This window comes from Podarcis muralis, chromosome 3 (genome assembly GCF_964188315.1).
Source record: "Podarcis muralis chromosome 3, rPodMur119.hap1.1, whole genome shotgun sequence".
NCBI lineage: Eukaryota > Metazoa > Chordata > Lepidosauria > Squamata > Lacertidae > Podarcis > Podarcis muralis.
The window spans coordinates 64,569,813-64,593,080 of record NC_135657.1 but is presented as its reverse complement, the minus strand read 5'-3'; the positions used below and the strand labels follow the sequence as shown (position 1 = coordinate 64,593,080).

The window sequence follows — 23,268 nt, the reverse complement described above, 5'->3', positions numbered from 1 at the left end:
CCTGAACTTGGCTAGAGCACCAATCCTCTTGAAAGAAAGAAAAAGAATCTACTGCAGGAATGTTGGCCAAGTGTCATCCTTCATATTAACTTTGAGAGAGTGATTCATGGCAACTAGAAGTTTACCTTTCACTGTACTTCAGAAACAAGATCTCATAAGTGCACTGCCTGATAATTGGTAACCCGACTCGCTACCCACAGATTTGCAGCCATGTGCAAACAAAGTTCAGCTGACTAAAGTGACTATCCAAAATACAATACTCAAGTTAGCTGCTGCCAGATTCAGCTCCAACATAGTTCAAAAGTCCAACCTGATCTAGATCACTGAAAGGAAGAGAGGAAACATTAATTGTTTTCGTTCTATCTCATGCCTTATTGCACTTCAGGAAAAACGAGTAATAACACAATGGTTGATTTCACCAAGGATTCATTTTTAGCAGTTAGCCCCTATATTTTATCGCTCAGTAGTATGGTCATCCCATTTATTAAGAGAAAGAAGCTTTGTATCAGTTTTAAACATAAGCCACAAAAAACCCTGGATGAAGAACTTCTTAGGTTCAGTTCATGACTTCGAATTTTGCTGTGCCCAAGACCCTGGGAAAACTACTACTGGGTGGAGCAGATAGCAAGCACAGAACTAGAGAGACCAATGGTATGAGGACCAAGTTACACATTATGCTTCTTGCATGGTTGTGTTTAACATGCAGGGTTGGGGGAAGAAGCAGGATTGAAACTGTGGTGTCCAGGCAGTGGCAGCACCAGAAATAAAATACTGGGGAGGGCATAAAAATGCATTTCTATGGGTGCCAATATCTGAAAAGCTCAGTTCAGTCTAATATTATGGCTAACAAATCAAAACTAAAACATAACAGACATCTCCACCCTGGTACTGGCTGATGTTTTGGACTACAACTCATCATAATCATCTCTGGCCTTTGGTCATGCAAGCTGGGGCTGATGGGAGTTGTAGGAGGGCACCACGTTGTGGAAGGCTACATTATGAATGTGGTTACAATTGCCACATTAAAGAAAAAAATGCAGATATAAACCAAAATGATGTGACATGAAAAATGGCTTCCCTTCAAGTAACTACAGGGGTCCGGCAACAAAGAGGTGAAAATTACCCATGCAACCCTGCTGCCAGCAGCATGTGCCTATTACACTATTCAGTTCAAACACTTTCAGAGGAGTGTGCTGGACAGGACAAGACAAAGCGGTTTGCAATGAGGACAAACTTCCAGAGTTTGAAATATCTTGATTAGTAGAACAAATGACTTCAAAACAAGAAAAATGGTGGTTCAAAGGAGCACTTTGGACCAGAATTCAAATCTGAAAGAAATAAAATGTTGACTAATGAGTTATTGAGAGTTAATGTGTTAGAAGGCCTATGTGGATTGCCAAGTACATTTCCAGTATCTTATCATGATTTATCGTAATCAGCAATGAGCTGAAACTACCAGACTCCAATTAATTTGCTTCCTATGTCAAATTGCACGGGAGGAGGGGGACAGAAGGGTGGTCCCACTACAGGATATGAATACAAAGTATGAGGTAAAGAAAATGATCAATTGGCTCCAACATTCAGAGTACAAACATTCATATGTGTTTAGTGCAAATCAATTACTTCTCTCTTTTACTGGCACCATTAGCTTAAATTTCAACTTAAAATCACAAATAGAGCTACAGGTATGATTTAGGAATGTTGGATGCAACACAGTAGGCAATAAATTATTTGGGGTTTTCTTTCTAAAGTATATCTACTTAGAATTAAGACCCAATAATCTTATTGCCTCCTTTAGACTAATTGGAACAACTCCCTCTCACGGGGGAGGTGTCAACAACTGCCCTTAGACTCTTGGCAAGTCCACCTCTGGCTGCCTTAACCAAACAAGGAGGAGAAGAGGTATGTGCACAGGTGATTATGGTTTTACATCTCCAAGTATCCCATCTACAGTACTTGGACTGTACAAATAGAAAAATGTCCACAGCATTAGGATAAACCGGCAAGGACAAATTTGCTTTGCCCCAGCTATGGGAGTCTTCCCCAGATATTGGGTGCCCAGATATCGTTGGACTACAACTCCTGTTACCACTGGCCCTGCTGGCTAGGAAAGATGAGGACTGCACCCTATCAGGGGACCCAAGATTTAGGAAAGCTGCTCAGTGGTGTCTAATTCAGAATGAATATGGACAACCTTAGCCACAAAGTCCTTTACAAACCAGACACAATGGGTGACTGTAGTGGACTTCTTCAACAATTTGTGGACTAAATTGTACGTTTCCATGTTTTTTTCAGGTCTGTGTACCATACTCTGAAAAGTCTCATGTTTTTCTGTTTGATTCTGAAATCTCTTCAGTCATCAAGTAACCCAGTAGCATTACTGAGATAGGAAAGTAAAGAAACAACAGTTAACTCTACTTTTTCCACCAGTATTTAGGTCACCATGATGTATGTATCAGGGGCAGTGGCGTAGCGTGGGTTGTCAGCACCCGGGGCAAGGCAAGTAATTTGCGCCCCCTAACCCGTGGATTTGCGCCCCCTAACCCGTGGATTTGCGCCCCCTAACCTGTGGATTTGCCCTAACCCCAGATGTTGCGCCCGGTGCGGCTGGCCCCCCCTGCACCCCCCACGCTACGCCACTGATCAGGGGTGGTAGTTTCTTTTGCATTTAGAGAAAATAAGCAACCACCTCGTCTTTCAAATGTTTCGTATCCTTCACAGGAAATTACCAACAATAAGTTGGCTATATCACATGCACAGAAATCCAATCTATTGTCTCTCTCTATCAACCTGGATCATTATTTTCCTTAAGCAGCCAAGGTCTGATACTACTTGATCACTTGACCAGTACCCCCTAACTCTCTGCCTTTTTCTCTTTTCTTCCTATCTACTCAAACCAACCTCTACCTGCAGAAAGGTGAGACAAAAGAAACAGCATCAAAGAAAAGCTCGAGGGAAAGCATACAAATTATATATTATTCAGTGCCAGCTGAAAAGTAAACATTCAGTGTGTGTCACAGAATTAGGTTAAAGGTGGGAAGAAGAGGAGAGGAAATTTGCTTTCCAGACCAAATTTTAAACCCATATGATTTGAAAAGGTCTGGCATTAAGGAAAAATAATCTAAAAAGAAACCCAAAATAAAGCAAAAAGCATAGCAGAGGTGAAAAGGGGGAAGCTCAGTGGAAACTGTGCAGAAAAAGCTTTGTTTCCAAATACATACACACTAGAGCAAATGAAGTTGTGTTTCTAAATAATTTCCAGCTCATTTACACTGTAGTGACAATCAGGAGCATTTCATCAACCAGATAGCAATAGTAGATATGCAAAAGAGAGCAGGCTGGAGATCCAACTGTTACAAGTGTGCAGACTTTTAAAAATAAAAAAACCCCAACCAACCAGAAACTCTAACGTTCAGATTTAGTACCTATATTAGCAAATATGCAAATACATTTTTTCTGTGTCTGTTTTGCAAACAGAACTTAAATATGATGTAGCTAAATGCAACAACAACAAAAAAGTTTTGCAGCCTTATTATTTCTCAGAAAACGCTGAGAGTTAACATTATCTAATTATGCAAAACTATAATACAAAAATTGATTTCTTGTTTGCTGTATTAGTTCTATTTTTATTATAGGACAGTTCTGAATTGCTTTCTCCCCCCCCCCCTTAAATTAGATTTTTAATGAATCTTTCCCAAAGAAAAACAATTAAATTAATTATAAAGAATGCAAAAAATTTCAACCTGCATAGGTATTTTTCAGGCATAACACAAAACCTAATTAAGTAGAATGCAAACCTCATTCAGTGGTGATATTTCATTAAGCAATGCATGGAAAACTTCAAATTGAACTTAAGGCAAGTATATAATACCAATAATTCAAATCGAAGTGGCCAGATAAATCCAAGTAGCTATGAATAAAGGGATGAAATATTAAGAAAGTTCTACTAAAAGTCAATCTGCTGTTTCCCTGGTTTTTCTCTCATATCTACCTGGAATAAATTATCCCAGACACTAGGGGTAGCCAATTTTAGACTACAGATGCCAGCATATTTGACCATTGGCCATGTTGGCTAGAGGTGTGGCAACTGGAGTCCAGGAACATTTGAAGGGCACCACCTTGTCTACTGCAGCAAGAGACATTGACATTAGGCACTGCTGCATTACAGTTTTTTTAAATCAGTATAGCATAAGCCAGCAGAAGATTATCTAAGTTATGTGTATCCTTTTTGTGTTTGTGTAGTGATTGCAGGAATCATGGGGTTTGAATGACCTATTATATACAGTAGTATATTATATACAGCAGTAGCTGTCGCATAATGACTTCAACATATGCGAGCAGTGCTCATGAATGAGGAAGGACAGTTGAATATGATAAAGATCACCACAGGGGCATAGGTAAACTTTATCAGCACAGAGGCACAGGTAAGTCTGAACCTATTGAATATTTTACGTTTTCCAAAGGTATCTTCAATTTCACCAGCTCTAACCACTATTGGGGCTTCAGTCTTTGCTTCAGTCATGCTTTAAAAGCGTCCTCAACCCCATAATAGGATCACCAATTACTGTAGCATCCTCTGGTCCTGAATATAGTAGAACGTGATTGTGTTTATTTCTGTGCCATGGAAGGTTTCCACATCTGAATTTCTGCAGGAATCATGACTTTCATTTTTCACAAAACTAAAAATTGGCCCTAAAATGGGACATGTTTACTGAGGTGGGAAATTTTGTCATGTGTAGCCTCATCTCTTGCTATCTAGATGTTATAGAAAAGTAGCACTGCTGTTTGGATTGCCAGAGATAGCATCCTATGGACTAAAGCTGCAATTTACTGCTCATTTGCTCCACAGGAGGCCCTCAAAGCTCAAGAACACCATCTCCAGTCAGAGGGCTATGGCCAAAGGATAATTATACCCCCAAAGAGGAGGGAGTGGGTAAGAATGTCTTAGTCTCCCAGGCCAATTAGGTTTAGCTTTGAACTCAATGGTGATTATGAGCCTAAATTGTATCTAGATAACATTTCTGCTATTGACAGAAAGATAAAGTAAGTGGTGAATGAACCCACGCTGAATTATTAACGTCACATTAGATAAAACAGGAGAGGGTAGAATCTCAGCATTTTCTCCTTGATGTGTTGCTGGCAGTCTAAAAGAAGGAAAGAGTAATAACTAGTTAGTCTAAGTGATGGCTTTCTACCAGACAGTAATAATATTGTCTGGCTTTTGTAGACTACTGCCACACTGTTCACATCTTGCGCCTGGAGAAGTTTATTTGTTCAGTTGCAACTGAAATAACTAGCAGAGGGGAAAACAACAGCCACTCTCAACATCCTCAACATAAAGAAGATATGCACTTTATTGGAATGAGGAAGTTCCCTGCCAACAAGCAAGAAGACTTCTGTCTTCTCTCACAGGAAGGCAGATTTTGAATGGCGCTTCAATGTGCCTCCTCTTCTTAACACAGGCTACTGAAGAAATATCCTCCCACTGAGGCAAATAAAAGCACATGAAAACTTTAAGTGCACACTGTTGGAGGGAGGGAGAATGAAAATATATACATTTCTCCACATAAATTGAAGGATGCTATAGAAATAGTGGTTACTCAGTTTATGGGGCCCAGTAAAAAAATAGACTCTCCAAAAAATGTAGTTCCCTTAATGGATTAATATAAAGATTTATATATTAACACAGTACTTAATTAAGGAATTAGGATTCCTTTGATACAGGCTTAGCTAAATATTACCACAACCTGCTTTACAAGCAAAGACAATTATTTCCCATTTCAGTCACTACATTGGTGACTGCATATATTAGCAGTTTCAAATTTCACACACAGACACAAAGGTAATACACCACCATATATATATATAGAGAGAGAGAGAGAGAAGCTGAAGCAGTATGTGTCAAAGGGATTGACTCTCACTTTCATGTTAGGAAAGAAAATAGTCCTGCATGATGACTACTTAGAGGGTGTAGTTGGTTAGGGCATAATGTTAGCGCCTAAATGCTGGACTGGAAAATTTCTGTCTTGTTTGTTCTTCCTGAGACAGCCACTAATGAAACATCACTCACTATCAGGCCATTTTTCTTTTCTTTAAATATAACCTGTCTAAGGAATGTCGGTTTTTTATATTTAAAAAAATACAAGATTTCTAACCCATATGGATAAATGACCACAAATGTTGCAAAATTCGAGAGGTAGAAAGTTCTGTCAACCAAACTATGACTGACAAGTTATTATGTCCAGGCCTTGATTCAAATCCACCCCAGCCATTTCCACTTAGAAGCCTGATCCAAAATTCACCCTCCTTTTCTCTCCTGCAGAATTTAAGCACCACACAAAATACAAGCACAATAACTTATTGTAAAGTGGTCAAGAGCTACAATTTTGAACCTCAATGTTAAATGGCTCTCAAGTCAAAACGCCTCTAATTTAAGTTTCTTTCCCACTTCTCATCAGTTTCATTTGCAAAAAGGGTAGCAGATAGCCACTGATAAGCTCTGTAAAATGGCCCTTGCAAGTGGCAATTTTGCTGAGAGGTAGGCAGCAGTAACAACTCAGGCAAACATCCTAGGCTTTGTTTGGGCTGTCTTGAGAGTGGGGGCTGTGGAGCCCCACAGTTAGCCCTCAAAGCCTACAACTAGCAGAGTTAGAGGAAGAATAGGTAATCTTCCCAAAATTGTTTAGCTTCCTTCAGGTCACTTGAGTTGTTTTGCATGGCAGCACCCTCCCAATTTACTTTAAATCAGCGTTGAGGAACCTGTGGCCCTCCAGGTGTTGCTGAACTCCAGCTCTTGTCATCCTCGACTATAAGTCATTCAGGCTGCAGCTGGTGGGAGCTACAGTCTAACAACATCTGTACAACTGCACATTCCCTACTCTGTTTCAAATTCTGCTTTGGGAAAATTTGTTAGAAACTCTTGATTAGAAAAACAACAACACGAATAGCCTACACTTGTAGTAAAACAGGGCTATTCTTCCAGATTATGTTAAGTGCAGGGTTAGAAAGCAGGCGGTATAAAGTATAACAAATCACATTTGTTTTCATTTTCTTCTGTGCACATACAATAAATCTTGAGTACGCACATTTTGAGTGTTTATTTATACCAATACAAATAGCACTGAAAAATTAACAAACACTCTTTGTAATTTTTCTTTTGAATCCCCTTCTACAGTAAATCATAGCCAAATAAAATAACTCAAATCCAGATGAACTTCTTAGTCACATATTTTACAGCTCTCTGGAGCTGCAGCGCTAACAACATAATGAGTTATTTTGAGAAGGCCCTTTCTAAATGAACAAGCGTTGTTTATTTGTCCTGTATCAGCACTTGGAAAGACTTGGAGGAGCTCAAGACCCCATCTATTTCCCTCAGAACAACAGTCCCTTAAAAAGGAATTGTGCCAATAGAATAAAACAAAATCCATCCTGAAGGTCTTTTACAGTCTAAATAAGGATGTTAGATGACAATGAATTAGCTCTCAAAAACTGCAGAACAGAAAGAATGACAACCACTCCAGTTGCCTACAGCAGAAGCCACACCATTAGCTTTGTTGGCAGACCATTTCTGTTTGCTGCCTCCTCTAAATAATTTTGTAGCATTAGGAATTGGAACCTAACTTTGCTACTTTCCCTCCCCCCTTTATCCCCCCCCCATTCTTTTGTGTACAATGCCTAGATTGCAAGCGTGAACCCAAGGACTTTCTTGTTTTTAACGGGTCTTATGTAAGCTGAAAAGCTGGGTAATAATGCTTTAAAGATATGAATAAACCAAGTAACTTGAAGCCACAAACCCAAAATACTTACTTTGGTGACTATATATGCAAGGCAGCATAACACCGTTGCATGAATTCATGTGGCAATGCACCAGGCACTGCTCTCTAAAGGATGTCTGTATTTGCTGGGAAAGTAAGTCGTAGGGTTGAGCTGTAAATTAGTTGTCAAAAGCGCAAAGGCCTCGAGAACAGATTTATATTTCTGTCCCAGTTCGCCTTCTGATGGCTTTTCTTAAGGAAGATTTAGACCAATATTGAGGTTAATAAATTGATTTGTGAGCCCTAGGTTACTAGCGACAAATTAAACAAGTTTATAATAGTCTTTTCTGTCACACCTAGCCATAATTACTTAGTGGAGCATACCAGGAAGCATTTAATAATGTAGAATAAAAAAACATATTTTAAGGAAAATATTGCCTTAGGGTTGTGATGGCCAACTGCTCCCCCACCCCTTCACCAGATGACTTTATTATTGGAAAAGAAGGAGTGCTGTTGTACTATTCCTTTTGCACCATTGAGACATCGGCAGTCTCTCATTAAATACACTCAGTGTGAAGATACTTTGCAAGTGGTGCTGGGGCAGCTGAGTAAAAGATTAACATTTTCAGCTGAATATACAGCAGGGGTAGCCAACATAGCGCATGCGCGCGCACACAGATTTTGTTGGACCACAATTCCCATTATCTTTGGATATTGGCTCTGCTGGGTGTGGCACTGGGAACTGTGCTACATCTGGAGGGTACCACATTGGGTACCCTTGATATTTGATTCCCATATAATAGAATCATAGAACTGTAGATTTGTAAGTGACCCCCAAGGGTCACCGAGTCCAACCCCTTGCAATGCAGTAATAACCCCCTGCAATATCCTACTTTCTCTCTCCTTATCTGCTGTATAATTAAAAGCAACTCCAACCCTCCACCCAGCAAAGGAAATTTTCATGCCTGGGTTTTATTTGATCTCCCCTATTACTTGGCAAATCCCTACAGGTTTCTCTCTGTGTTAAATGGCTGATTGTTAGTAGGTGCCTATAAAGTAGTAGGTGTCTATCAAGCATCCATAGAACCCAGCTTTTTGCCTTTCTAATCCTGTCAATTAACAAGACACCACTATATGTTCCAGTTTTTGACTCTGAATTGCACATTTTGTGTTATATATATATATATTCAATTTAAAAATTCTTTCCACCACCATCTAGATTAGAAAGCCACTTTCATTTCCAAAACAATCAAAATTTCAATAAGAAGAGTTACGAAACAAAATGGCAAATTTGGAAACCTTCAGATATACTACAAAGATTATATTATCAGGATTTGAACTTTGCAGCATGAGCTTCTCTCTAAGGTCTTCTGAAGCGGTATCATATGAATGATCATCTGTGTCACCTCTTTTACTGCTGGAGTAGAGTCTTTGGATTAATGTGCTCAATACATTTTCTTGCTACAGATACTGCTCTTCTCAGAAATGTGATCTATTGACTAGATGCCCACACATCTGATAAATCACTGTGGTCTAAATGCAGCTGGGGCTCTCCTCTTGTCTGGAAGGATACAAACTGGGAGAAAAATCTGTAAATGTATAGAAGACATAATACCCATACTCTTCTCACCTGCACTGATGAATGGCTTTTCAATGGTGTGTGTATGTAAATTAAATTAGGTCATTTTTATCTACTTGCATGCAGAGGAGATACTCCCATTTTTTATCATCATGTTCGGATTGCTTTCTTGCCATTATAGGAGTCTTAAAGAAAGGCTAAATGCAGCATTTAACCACAGTCTCAAATATTAAATATATTTGTATCCTATGTGAGTTTTACTAATAGCTATAGAAATCTTCACGTGCATCACTTTCTAAGTTTCTCTAGCAGTTCTAGATCTGAGGCCCATCTTAAATTCCAAAAGTAATCCCTGATCTAGAAAAATCTCTAAATGGACTGTGCAGTTCTGCATTATTTTCATGTATTTGAAGTGTCAACTTCCTTGCACCTTTAGCCACTTTCATACTCTGCTTCCTCTCTGGGACCTCAAAATAATATAGCATAATCTTCATCTGGATCTATTCCCTAACAGAGAGACAGACATGACAAATGAGGGTGGTGGAGGGTCCAACTGTTTTGAAAGTTGAAATTCAGTATAACCTTCTCAATGACCCTCTTAATTATAGATGCCAATCTGTGTAGTGTACAACACTGCAACTAGCAAGACATATTTATTAATTTATTATATTTATTCATCACTTTTGAGTGCAGGTGTTAGCATACCATAGCAAAACAGCTTCCCCCCCCATCCCTATGTGTGTGAACTCGGACCTTTCAAAACATGGTGGTAAACTCCCCAAACTCAATGACAGCAGCTGTTAAGCAAGTGTAAGGAATAGATAGTGTGCATCTAGTTCTTCAGACTATCTATCTATCTATCTATCTATCTATCTATCTATCTATCTATCTATAGATTGTCTGAAGAAGTGTGTATGCACACGGAAGCTTATACCAAGAACAAACTTAGTTGGTCTCTAAGGTTCTACTGGACAATTTTTAATTTTGTTATATCTATATTTCAACTGTGTCAGACCAACACAGCTACCTACCTCATTAAGGAATAGCTATTTATTTTAGCTAAGAACGGTACAGGCTTAGCAGCAAGCACAAGCTCCAGAAATCAAGATTCCAAAGTGCATCTGGAAGGCTAGAGGTTCATAAGCAAACAGTACGTATAAAGATGGCCCAACAGTTGACATACCCCTCACACCAAGCTTTGAATGATGAGGCAGGGCAAGCTCACTATGGCACTCTCTAGCCCTAAGGGTCTACTGCATGTGCACACATGTGCTCTTTCTGGGCAGGTGCATCATATCTACGAAGGTGGTTCTTGGTTCCAAGACTGTGTCCTGCCCCTCTGCCTCCAGCTCTGCTGCCACCTCCTTCAAACTATGATCTGGAAACCAAGCCAGTATGTTTTAACTAAGCCAAACTGTATAAATATTAAATTTATTCTGTGGTTATTTAACTTTACGATTAACTGAAGATTTATCCACTGATTTTATGTTTCACTGCCATATACTGAAAAAAATGCATACATTAGTACCCAAAACTATGACACCCCTGCTGAACATTGTCTCTTTCAGAATCTATTTATGGCCACAATCTAGTGCACAGTGAAAGCCTGTCCCACTGTATATCTTCTCACTCTGTGCACTGTGAAGTTGCTGTTCCAAAACGCTGCAGCCTGGCTTTTGAACAGGGTGCTTTGTAATGAGCATATTATCCTGGCTGTTGCCATCATTAAGTTACGTTGCTTGTTCTGGCCTGTAAAATCTTTAAAGAATCTGCCATCAGAGTGCCTTCAGAATTGTCTTGCCTCCCTATATACTTAGGCTGTCTGAGAAAGCTCTCTGGTTGCTGCAGCCTCATGAGATTGAATTGAAGCTACAAGTAGCCCTTTTGATACTGTAGCCCTTTAGGAATTTTGTTCCCAATGAATCATAGCAGAACGACTTGTCTTTTAGAGTTTAGACAGGTGGTTAAATTACAGACCATGGATACTGGTATGTCTCAGACCCAAATTCCCAAAGAGATTATAACGACAGGTTGATTTTGAATTCAACTAAGAGGGGAACTCATCCATGCAGTTCTGTTATGGATTCCTGAATATGGAGAATTCCCATAGGCTCAGCAGATTTTGTGATGAAAGTTTTTTGAAGGCAAGTCAGTTAATTAAAAAAATGCTTCCATCTGCCAGATCTAAAATCATAGTCAAATCAGTTTAGCTGGGCTACTTGATAAATTATGGTATACTGGATGCTTAATATCACACTATTTAATAGACCATTGATGGCCAACTTGTGGCCCTCCAGATGTTTCTGGGACTCCAGCTTCCATCATCCCTGACACTGGCCATGTTGACTGAGGATGATGGGAGTTGTAGTCATCATTCCTGCTACATATATAACCATTTTATGGTGATCGTGTGTGTGTGTGTGTGTGTGTGTGTGTGTGTGTGTGTGGAAAAGAAATCACAGAAAATGGTTTGAAAATGTCAAAACATTACCTGCCATATCAACATTGTGTAAAGTTCATTTTCAATTTATTTTAAAATAAAAAAATAGTGTTGTCTTCAAAGTAAGAACAGCCTGCAGCAGTTTTCTAACATATCCCTCCTAACAATTTAGCTCCACATCCTTTGCACACTAAAAATAAACCTTTGAGGCCCAATAAAAAATGTTTGGCAAAATCTAGCTCTATAATAAAGCACACCAGGCTGTATATTAAACTTTCATTTGATTTCAGCCAGTATATTTTTGGGATTACATAATCAAGATAAGGATATAAATGGCTACTAGCCCCAATGGCTACATTTTGCTTCTAATTTCAGAGGCAGAATGCCTATAAATACTAGTTGCTGGGAATTACAGATGGGTAGAGTGCTGCTATGCTCATGGTCAGCTTACAGGCTTTCTGCAGGAAGTGAGCAGCTACACAGACTGGATCAGCTTTGTCATTTGATGCTCAAGTTAGAAGTGCCTTTTCATGGCTTTATTAAGATCTTATTTAATGGGTTTACAATGGAAAGAGTGGCTATCTGAAAAGGTATCTGGAAGACACAATACATTTTCCTGAACATAATTTCCAGTATTGTTATAGGACAACGGTGGAAACTGATATACATTGTTTTAATTTTGACCCACACCATTACCTAGCCTCATGGGACTACGAGTCTGGGAGAAAACAAGTATTGATAAATAACAACAGAGCTAACTTAACACGTCTGAATCAACTTTTATTCTTAAATTGTATTTAATCCAATCTCCAAAGGACTGGCTATGGTGATGTAAGAGAAACATTCAGCTGACCTAATGGGACTTCTCTTTTCTTATTGTTTCACATGCAGCCCCCCATGAACACTCAAAATCTCCAGTGAATTGGGGAAGCTTCCTGAACAGAAATCGGGGGGGGGGGGCAGGGAATAGAGAAGAAGGTTAAGTCCAGTCATGAGACATTGGATGACACCTTTAAGCTTGATTTAATCCAATCATTACTTTATACATCTCATTCATCAATAATATACTGGTGATTTCTAAAATTACAATAACTTCACCATACTTAATTGTGTCTGTCAAACCATAGCAGGCTCAAGATAAGAATAACCAATATTTCCAGAGCAAAGCACTTCATTCCCCTATATGCCATAATGGAAAATGGAGGTAAAATGATTATTTTTCCGTTCTAACTCTAGTGCTCCAATCAAAAAAGTTACTTCCAGCTTCTACTTATGCTTGCGCCAATGCCTAAAATATTTAAGAGAAGTGAGAACCCTTTAACAGCGGGTGGATTTCAGCAAGTGTCATCTGATCCAAGGTTGACACATGATTCCTAGGGTAGCAATAACATTGTGTATTTCAAATTTCAGGGTAGCAGTTTGTCTAGGGCAGAGACACAGAGTAGGAAATTCTCAAGGCACTTTATCTTCAAAATAAAGTGTTACCAACACCAGTTGTCCCCATTTACCGAGATACAGCTTATTAAATTCAGCACAGGAATGTTTGCAACAGTTGCTGCTCAACTTTTTCAAGAACTCTTATTTTTTCCACCTTTCAAAATTAAATATAGCTCACCTACCTAGGGGAGCACCAAACTGACTACTCCACTAAAAACAATGATCCTCGGATAGTTCATGAGTTGCTCTAATTTTGTGACTTGCAGAATCACAAGTGCCTTGTGCTTTTGATTCCCCACAATTAGAGTGAACGTTGGAAGTGGAACTTGCGGCGAGATCCGTGAACTCCAGGGGGAAGGAAAGGCACAGAGGCTGCTGTGAGCTACACAATTAAAGTGACCCATGAAAAGGCTCAACATCTGTAACATCACAGCTGTTGAGATTTGTCCTGCTAACAAGCAATGGAACTGTAAAGGCAGCTTGTACAAAACCACTGCTCTTCTATTTATAAGACCACCTCTGACACTGGGTTCTCATGCAACTTTAGAGATGAGCTGGAGATGCAGCAACACTGTTCCTTTTTGGGCCACCTACTAATGTGAGAAAACAGATTCCTATTCCGCAGCTCAGGGGTGGAGAACCTTTTTGGTTCAGCAAGGCCTCATTTCCCTACACTGAGGACCAACTTTGAGAAGTGGGCAGGACCACCCACCTGTCAGCTATATGACATCATGATCTCATTGAGTGATTGGTGAGTGGCTTGTCCCATCAGTGTAGGTCCAATGGAGTGGGTGGGGAGATAGAGACTAATCATAATTAAACGGTGCATCAGCTGACCAGCGGGGAGTTCAACCCTGCTTCCTGCCGGGACTCCCTGGTCCTGAATGGGGTAACCGTGCCCCTGAAAGACCAGGTGCACAGCCTGGAAGTCATTTTGGACTCACAGCTGTCCATGGAGGTGCAGGTCAATTCTGTGTCCAGGGTGGCTGTCTACCAGCTCCATCTGGTACGCAGGCTGAGACCCTACCTGCCGGCAGACTGTCTCGCCAGAGTGGTGCATGCTCTAGTTATCTCCCGCTTGGACTACTGCAACGTGCTCTACGTGGGGCTACCTTTGAAGGTGACCCGGAAACTACAAATAACCCAGAATGCAGCAGCCACACTGGTGACTGGGAGCGGCCGCTGAGACCATATATTGGTCTTGAAAGACCTACATTGGCTCCCCATATGTTTCCGAGCACAATTCAAAGTGTTGCTGCTGACGTTTAAAGCCCTAAACGGCTTCGGCCCAGTATACCTAAAGGAGCGTCTCCACCCCCATCATTCAGCCCGGACACTGAGATCCTGCGCCGAGGGCCTTCTGGCAGTTCTCTCCCTGCAAGAAGTGAGGTTACAGGGAACCAGGTAGAGGGCCTTCTTGGTAGTGGAGCCTGCCCTGTGGAATGCCCTCCCATCAGATGTCAAGGCAATAAGCAACTATCCTACTTTTAAAAGACATCTGAAGGCAGCCCTGTTTAGGGAAGTTTTTAATGTTTAATGCTGTATTATGTTTTTAATATTTGATTGGGAGCTGCCCAGAGTGTCTGGGGAAGGCCAGCCAGATGGGCAGGGTATAAATACATTATTATTATTATTATTATTATTATTATTATTATTATTATTAAATTCAGGTGTGCCAATGATTTCTCCACAGGCAACTCATTTGCACACCCAAACTAAGCAGGACTGAACTCCTAACAAATTAGCTGGTGTGTGGGGCTTTAAATTCTGCATTAGTGCATGGCCAGATGATCCAGCCATGTACCAGCTCCATATCTGACATCACATCTGACATCAGGTGTGGGGCAGGTGGGTATCATCTGAAGGAAATGGCCTAGAAGGCTAAATGTGGGGGACTGGAACTGGCAGTCCATCCAAATTTGAACCAAGGGTTAGAGGTTCTCCACTCCAGCTGTAGCTGTTTCCCACACCAGCATTAAGGTTGCTCAGAGTTGCTAGTCTTCCTGCAGGTCTAGGGCCTTTCACATGATACCACTGTTGCAGGATGGAGCACTGCTGCTTGTGTTCTCATGTATCCCAGCCTGAATTGTATGTTTATCAGGATTTCATCAATCTCAGGAGATGGTAAAGAAAAACCAATAGGCTAGCTTGACAAAGAAACAGACTTGGGTTGAAGAATGTTCTCTGACACATGCAATTCCTAGGTTTGATCCCCTTTTTAAAGTTTATTTATTTAAATGCTTAAAGAATAAATCAAACTTTTCCTCCTTTCCCCCCTATGCAACTCCCTTTTCTGACAAGGAACTCTGAAATCACATTTTAATTGTTTTGGCTATGATCTTCTTATGTAAAAGCTACTTAAGTAAACCAAAACGTCGTTCCCGAGCTATTCAGTAACTGCTTTTCTGGGGCTACAGACGACCACAGCAAGGTCGAGAAGGAAGTGAAACGCCATTCCACAAGAAATCCTCTCAATTCAAGTCATTGTGAATTAGGGTGGGGGTGGAGAGGGTGACTGGTTTACTAATGTTGCCTTGCAAGTTCATAGCACAGCTTGTATATAAATCTCCAGCTACTTGGCCCACAGCATACACTCTTAGCTACAGCCATGCACTAGTTCTCATAGGGTGGGGGAAATCCCCTGTAACAGAATAAAGGTGCCACTTCCCTTTGAGAAATTACTACTGGTTGAATTCTTAGCTGAATTCTAAAGCCAGCACAGGTGATCTAAACATATGGGTTACAGAAAGAAAAAAGCACATTCTAAAATTAGGTTTTAGCAGTACCATATTACAGTAAATCCAGAATAGAGTCTAGAACAAGCAATACCTGCACACTTGGTCCGGGTGATAAGCGGTGGACCTGGTTGACCAGTGCCACCTTCTCCAGGTCTGGTTAGAAGAACACGGATTTCATACTCTGTGTCTGGGTCCAAATGCCACAGCTTGTAAGTTGGTGCATTTACAGCATGGGTCTCTGTCCAGGTCCCAGTTGTCATATGGTATTCCACTTCTTTTAGGATAATCGGCCCATCTCCAATAATGGAATTCGCATTCAACTGAATCAGCAAGTAAGTTGGTCCAACTCCAAGCAGTTGTGGAGGTGCTATTGGTCGAGGTGGTTCTGTAAGACACAATTATAAGAGCTGAGTCAGAAAGATAAATATTGGCATAAGGCCTGGATCTTAAATGAGTAAACAACAGCAAGGTAAGGAAGTATGTGAATATTTAACACACACAACTAACAATATCAGCTGATAAAAAAACCTGGAACGACGGAATATATTTCAATACTTCTGTTAAATTGCCTTTAGTACTAGGGGACCAACAGAGAGAATAAACTATAACAATGGAGATTCTGCCTACAGAAGCATTGCCTAGGAGTGATTTACTTCAGGAAGCAATTAAAAGCAACACACACTTTCCTGAATAAAATGAATCCACTAATAAACACACAGGCTTCATTTTCATTCCAGATGGCTCATGTTTTGGCTAATTTGTTTCAGTTAATTAGGCATCAATGCTAAATTCAAGGCACACGGGGGTTTCACAATCAGCAGTATTGCAACGCAGCAAATCCAAAAAGCTGGATAGACAACTAGAAAAATATCTAACCTAAATAACCTATTAGGATATCCCACATGTGTTTAATCTCTTGAAAGAAAGACTAGGGAACATTATATAACTCCTTCCTTCTGTGTCTACTGTATGAACAACTGGATGTAAGCCCCACATGAAATTCATCTACTGCATCAAAGTCCAGAAGGCTGATCTTATTGTATTTTATATTGTAAGCTAGTTTGATATATTTTGTGAAAAGAGAAGAAGATAAATAGTATATCTATATAAAAAGTCAACCAAACAACAAACCAACAACCCTATGTTACCAGGTACCTAATGTATAAAGGGTCATCTCCAGGTGAAGATGTGAACTTTCTGAAACAATATGCAAAATGAAAAGCAACCATTCTTCAAAATTCTTTTGCGAATTTTGCAATGTAGTGTCTTGTGCCAAAGAAAATAATATACAAAAATGCATTATATTGGGGGTTATTGGATGCAAAAATAGCACTTAGATGCTGATGCATTTTAAAGATCGGAAAAATGAGAGAAAGTGAGAAAGTGAAATTTACCAATCATTCTCTTCCCTTCTCCAGGACTCTGTGATCTCCTAATGATTGGCTTATATTGTTGGAATGGTTTTATTTGCTTATCATTTGAATAGATCTTTCAGAATCATAATTAAAAACACCTACCACTCTGCTTTCATCTACTGAATAAAAAGCAATTGTGTTGTGTCATAACTTTGGACAAACATATTTGGACAAATAAACAAGCTGAACAATAAGCACAGACTTTCTCAGGAAGGAGCATTTTTTTCAGCTCTAGATGGAATGGCTACCACCTGCTCTTCTTTAGTTATTTTTTCTCCCGACAGGGTTGGCAAAGAGGATACAACTGAGGGAGCCAATGTCCCACTTTGTCCTTGCCCCTCTCCCGCTCTATGTGAGCAATGCATGGAAGCAATATTGGAATAATGTTGTAGAGGGTAGAGGACCCCCAGTCCTATCTGTTCCAACCAAAAGTGGGTGTTACACGAGAAAAGGGAAACCCACCAACTCTGGTTGCTTCTTCCATACTGTGGGGTCCTTCAGTCTTATCTAAGGCACAATTAAAACAGTAGTTCCATACAACACTTAATACAGTGCTATACAGCCATTGTTTTCCTCACACCCGTGATCTTTCTATAATGTTTACTCATAAATAAATCCTGGTAAGCGACCATCCCCTGCCACTTGATTCAATACCTTCCCCTTCGCAGGCTTTTCCTCTTTCTTATCATTTCTTGCTCAGCAGGTGTACATCGGGGTGGGGAACCTACATCACATTGTTGTCATGGGGATTAAATGAGGAAGGGGAGAACCATGTATAGGTCACATTGAGTTCCATGAAGGAAAAAGGTGGAATATAAATGCAATGAATGAATGAATGAATGAATGAATGAATGAATGAATGAATGAATGAATGCTGCGGCAACCAGTCTTAGTGGATCTTGGCATGCCCACCAGCCCAGGTGCTACTGTCCTGGCCTGTTGGCCACTGCTGCTCTCTGGGAACACCCTGGGGCTCTGGACTCTGGCCTGACGGTCCAGCTCTAGCTACGACACTGTGTGGTATGTCCACATTCTACTCTTATCTCCTATCGTGCAATACTTTGCAAAAATATAATTTCAGAAATTGAATTGGGATTTGCTGAGATAATCCGCTAGAGCTTGTTAATCAACCTTGTGAGTCATAGCAATGGGATAGCAAGCTAAAAGATGAGCCCCTTCTGTCTCCTTAAATTAAGAGTTGCTAGAGGCTATATACATATAAAGCTGTCATGGAATATAGGTATGAAAATGGTGCGATATAAACCCAATGTCTAACAGCCTCAGACTTTGCCCACTAACTTCTGTTTAAAGATGCAAAAAATTTCAGGTTACTTGCAATAGGAAAGTAAACTCTGTAATTTTGAAATTATAATTGGGGAATATTTGATAGCTCGGGTTGTAGAATAAGGAATGAGAACCATTAATAGGAAACTTAATTAGGTAACATCAGAAAAGTTTATCTGGTATATTGGGACTGCATGCTTCAGTTGTCATTTAGTGTACTTTTGGGATTCTTAGTTACACCACACCTCTGGCTCTGATAGAGTATTGTGTTATGAAGAATATTAATAATGCCGCTCAACAATTACTGGTTCATTTAATAACTGATTAAAATTCATGCATAATTTACTGAAACATGCAGAGACTTTATAAACATCTCCTTGTCTTCAAGAGCCTAAAACCAAAATGTATATGCTAATATAAAAATATTCTTTGTGCCTCCAACCTAAGAAAAATGTATTATGCAGTGATATATTAGCCTTATGAATGCATAGTTTAATCCACAACAAGCATGCTGTTAATTGAAGTATATTTTTCTAAACATAGTATCCTGTTCTTTGAAGTCAAAGGTTGAGGGCATCCCCAATTAGGAATCAGTGGGAAAAACGCCTAAAGTGAGCCTCTGTATCAGTTATAAAACTCCTCTCGAGAATCAGATGTTGCCTGCATTTTTAACTCTATTTCAAAATAAAATTCCACACTAGCAGAGCTGGTGGAATGGTGTTCTGCACAGTTTAGTGTTTGTTCTTAATGTGATTGACCTTCATAAGCTTGACATTTAACATCTTAATTTCACAGCAAATGAACTGTCATCATGAATGCTAGCTTCATCACTGAGATTAGATTCAGTTGGAGGTCCAAATTAGCTTTAAATATACATTGTGCATTGGAGGGGGAAATCTTATGAAGAATTAGTTTGTTTTGAATTTAGATTCGTAGAATTTGGGAGTTCCTTCTACTAGGAAAACTGCATCACAATTTTTCTCCTGTGACAATTTTTTTTTTTTTAAAAAAATGTTTGCTTCCACACTGTTTAATCTGGAACCAAAAGTGGGGCAGCTAGTGCTGGCATTGGCACTGGTATGTGAGCATCTACTGGAGCTGATACTGGTATGTAGCAACCTTTATTCTTTTAATAAACAAATACGCTCATGGTGCAGCTAGCATGTACACAGTTCAAGATGCGGATATTTGTTCATTTTTACTGTTAAACTATTATATTTATTTCCACAACCAAATGGTGTTTATTCTGTAGTTCATGTGGTTAGCATCAGAAGTAAATGTCACTTACAAGCTTGTGGGAATACTGGGATCATCTACCGGGGGGGGGGGGGAATAAAACTGCACTATAAAATGACAGCAAAGAGACATATGGCACCTTAAAGGCAGCCTGGAATTGACCAGCATGTTGACTCTTGTACCCCCAAAAAGGACATTTGAGATCACAGTACCATGGAAGACATGAAGTAGCCAACACTAATTCTGTATCACATTTTGCAAGCAGTACCATCAATTTAGAAATAAAGTATACTCAGGTGTCATAGCAATCTGGAAAGAAAACATGGGGGGTGGGGACTCTCTGGAGGGCAATAGGGCAGGGGCAGAGCTAGCTCGCTCACCCCACTTTTCACATTCCCCGTCCATGGTTGGATGGGGCTAATGTTGAAGGTGGGAGATCTGCTACAGTTGTCTCTGGATTATGGGATCCTATTCAAAACACAAGCATACAGTCACAATCACAAATGCTGTGTGTCTCTGTAAACGCAGAGAGAGATTGACATCCTAGTCAATCTAAGGAGGTCCAGAGAAAACTGTCAGAAAGGGTACCCGAGGATGCAGCACTATTGAAAGAGAGATAGGATTGAACTGGGCTTTCTCCAAACACACACTGGTTTAAGCTCTTTCCTACTAGATCACATTCCTTATTAATGTAAGGACTGTACGCTTTTGACCAGGGCAGTTAATCAACAGCCAGCCTGTTCATTTTGAAGTCACTGAGCACCCTTGTGATCCCAGGAGCTCAGCACAAAGATAAAAAATTAGGGCAACATGGATTTCTGTCCTTTGCTCCTGACATCCCACTGGGCACTCTATTGGGAAATCCCCTTCACAAACCACTCCAAAAATTAAGTTCCCAAATCAGCACCCTGCCTAAAATGGTAATATAAAAAGGGCCATGTGCTATAGTCTACTAGAGAATAAGGCCTTGTTCTTCTTTTAACACCAACCAAGTGTTTCCCTTTAAAGGTGGACAATCGCTTTACAGTACTGGATTTGTTAACTCCATTCATTCAGATCTGCAGATTTTTCAACAATTTCTCCAGAGAACCAACAAGACTTTGTGACTCTTTTCATTTCTGTTACAATTTGTATTATGCAGTACAGGCTCTCATTCAGGCGCAAAGGAGAATGCTACCAAGCATGTACACAGACACTCTCAATAGCTTGCTCTTTGATTTGTTGATAACATATTGTGTAAGCCACGTGGCTGCAGACGGCAAAAAGCAGAGCCTTTGCAGCACACAAAATCATTCCGACTGGAAACAGAAAGCATAAGAAGAGCCCAGCTGGGGTGGGGTTTGTTTCTAAATTACCTGTTTTACGTTTTATTCTGTCAATTTTTATGTTAAAATTCAATAAAGATCTATACGATTAAAAAGGAAGAGTCCTCTTGGATTTGGTCAAAGGCCTATCGAGTCCAACATACTGAGATTGGCAGCCCCTCAGTCCTGCCTCTTCTCAACTGCTTAGCAGTGTCTCCTCTGCATTTCCCCCCTGCCATGTTAATTAAATATTTCACAACTAAGTGTCTGAGGTAGAAGATGCATAGATTCTGTCTCCCAACTGCAGGACACTTAGGAAACTTTTGTCACCTACAGGTGGCAACAAATATGACCAGGGGAAGGAAGGTGTGGATACAAGGGGCCTGATGGATAAGAGTGGTATAACTGTTTAACAGCTGAATCATGAAAGCAGACTTGCAGTGTCTGTGTTTACGTCAGTGCTCAGTCATAGACTGGGACCTATGAAAATCCAGCACAGCCCCCAGAAACCCCAAGACTTTGATCACATCTTTTTGGAACTGATTCCATGTGCAAGTTAAGTACAAGGCATGATACCAAAACTGGGCAAGAAGCCAGAGATAACAATGAACAAGTATTGGCTGCATTTACATGTAACACTAAACCAACATTTGGCACTCTGTGGATTAGATGCAAAGATCAAAGATCTGGTCTCACCCATTCCTTCTTCCCCTTGCACAGCCAGGAAGCAAACTTCTGTGGAAATTAGTTTTACTTGTTACAAAGCCAGGAATATTGGGTTACACTAAACTGCGGTTAGTTAAACAAGCCAGCATCATAACTTATGGCTTGAAGTGGGCTTGCTTTTAAAACTGATCTGATTTGCTGTAAGCCAGGATTCCTGGTTTGCATGACAATGACAAGCCAGAATTCTTTGCAAATTCGCCTCCCCAGCCACACAGGAAGAGGAGAGATGTGCTCATCAACTTAGTGTTAAGTCATGACTTGGAATTATTATCATTTTTAAATGTATTACCCACTCTTCGCCAGCAGGTCTCACACATCTCAGGTAGACGAATTTAGGACTGCAACCTCTGGGACTTCTAACAGTTCCCAGCAACAATCAAAATTCAGCACTCTGAGTCAGTTGTGGTTTTTTGTTTTCCTTAGATTTGTACATCCTATTGATTTTTTGAAGTTGTATTCTCAAAATATTATAAACTTTAAGAAAAATCAGAGTGGTGTGTGTGTGTGTGTGTGTGTGTGTGTGTGTGTGTGTGTGTACCATAGTTCAGCGCAGTCATGGAAGCTCCCACTTAACATGCCAACTTTATGTATAACATACAAAAGTCATACACAACTGTATAGCTGGGAGCGTTTAATCTTAGTGACTCAATGTCTCCTGACTGCCTGGCATGCTGAACTACGAAGAATGATTTTGCAGCGGAAACTGCTAACTCCTGCATATTGAATTTCACAACCTGCACATCACCGTGGCATTTTATTCACCTCAATTTGAAACACCACTGCAATCATTTTACAATCTGTCCTTATATAATAAAAAAGGATCAGTCCTTTAGAACTAGGCACTGTCAGCAGAAGTTAAAAGCAGGATTCGCTTCGTGTCCATTGCACATGTGACCTTCTTATTTAAATAAAGCAATCATTCACTTCAGCTTAAGTGCAAAACACACACACTAATAATTGAAGAATTCTGAGGCCAGGTGTTTATTTTTGAGTTCACTGTCCTTCCAAGCAACCCTGTCACCACCACTTCTGGTTACCTCTCCCAGATTTTTTCACTTCAGTAGTATAATTTGAGGATAATTTGATGATAATTTGAGAGGGGTCCTTTTGTTGCTGCCATTATTTAACAATTGAGAGTCAGGAATCATTGCAATCTACTCTCTACCACACAACAATTGGGTGTGTGTGTGTGTGTGGGTGTGTGGGTGTGCGCGCGCGTGCACACACAGGCCAGTGGTGGTGGGAGCCAGAGGTAAGGTGAGGTCAGAGACAAAGAATGGGTGGAGCAAAAGATGCAACTCTTGCCTTTGCTACAGCCAATTTAAAGCAGCAGTTTCTATACATGCACATCTCCA

The 23,268-nt window shown here is 40.2% G+C and overlaps 1 protein-coding gene across 6 annotated transcripts in view; it reads right to left on the bottom strand.

The window, feature by feature from the left end:
• The window catches only part of PTPRK (protein tyrosine phosphatase receptor type K), a 326,009-nt gene that overhangs the window by 118,514 nt on the left and 184,227 nt on the right, over window positions 1-23,268 (bottom strand). For all 6 annotated transcript variants that reach the window (XM_028723365.2, XM_077926014.1, XM_028723373.2 and 3 more), the window contains exon 7: window positions 16,040-16,333. In XM_028723365.2, the coding sequence (XP_028579198.2) occupies window positions 16,040-16,333 (294 nt within the window). The remainder of the gene's footprint in view (window positions 1-16,039; window positions 16,334-23,268) is intronic.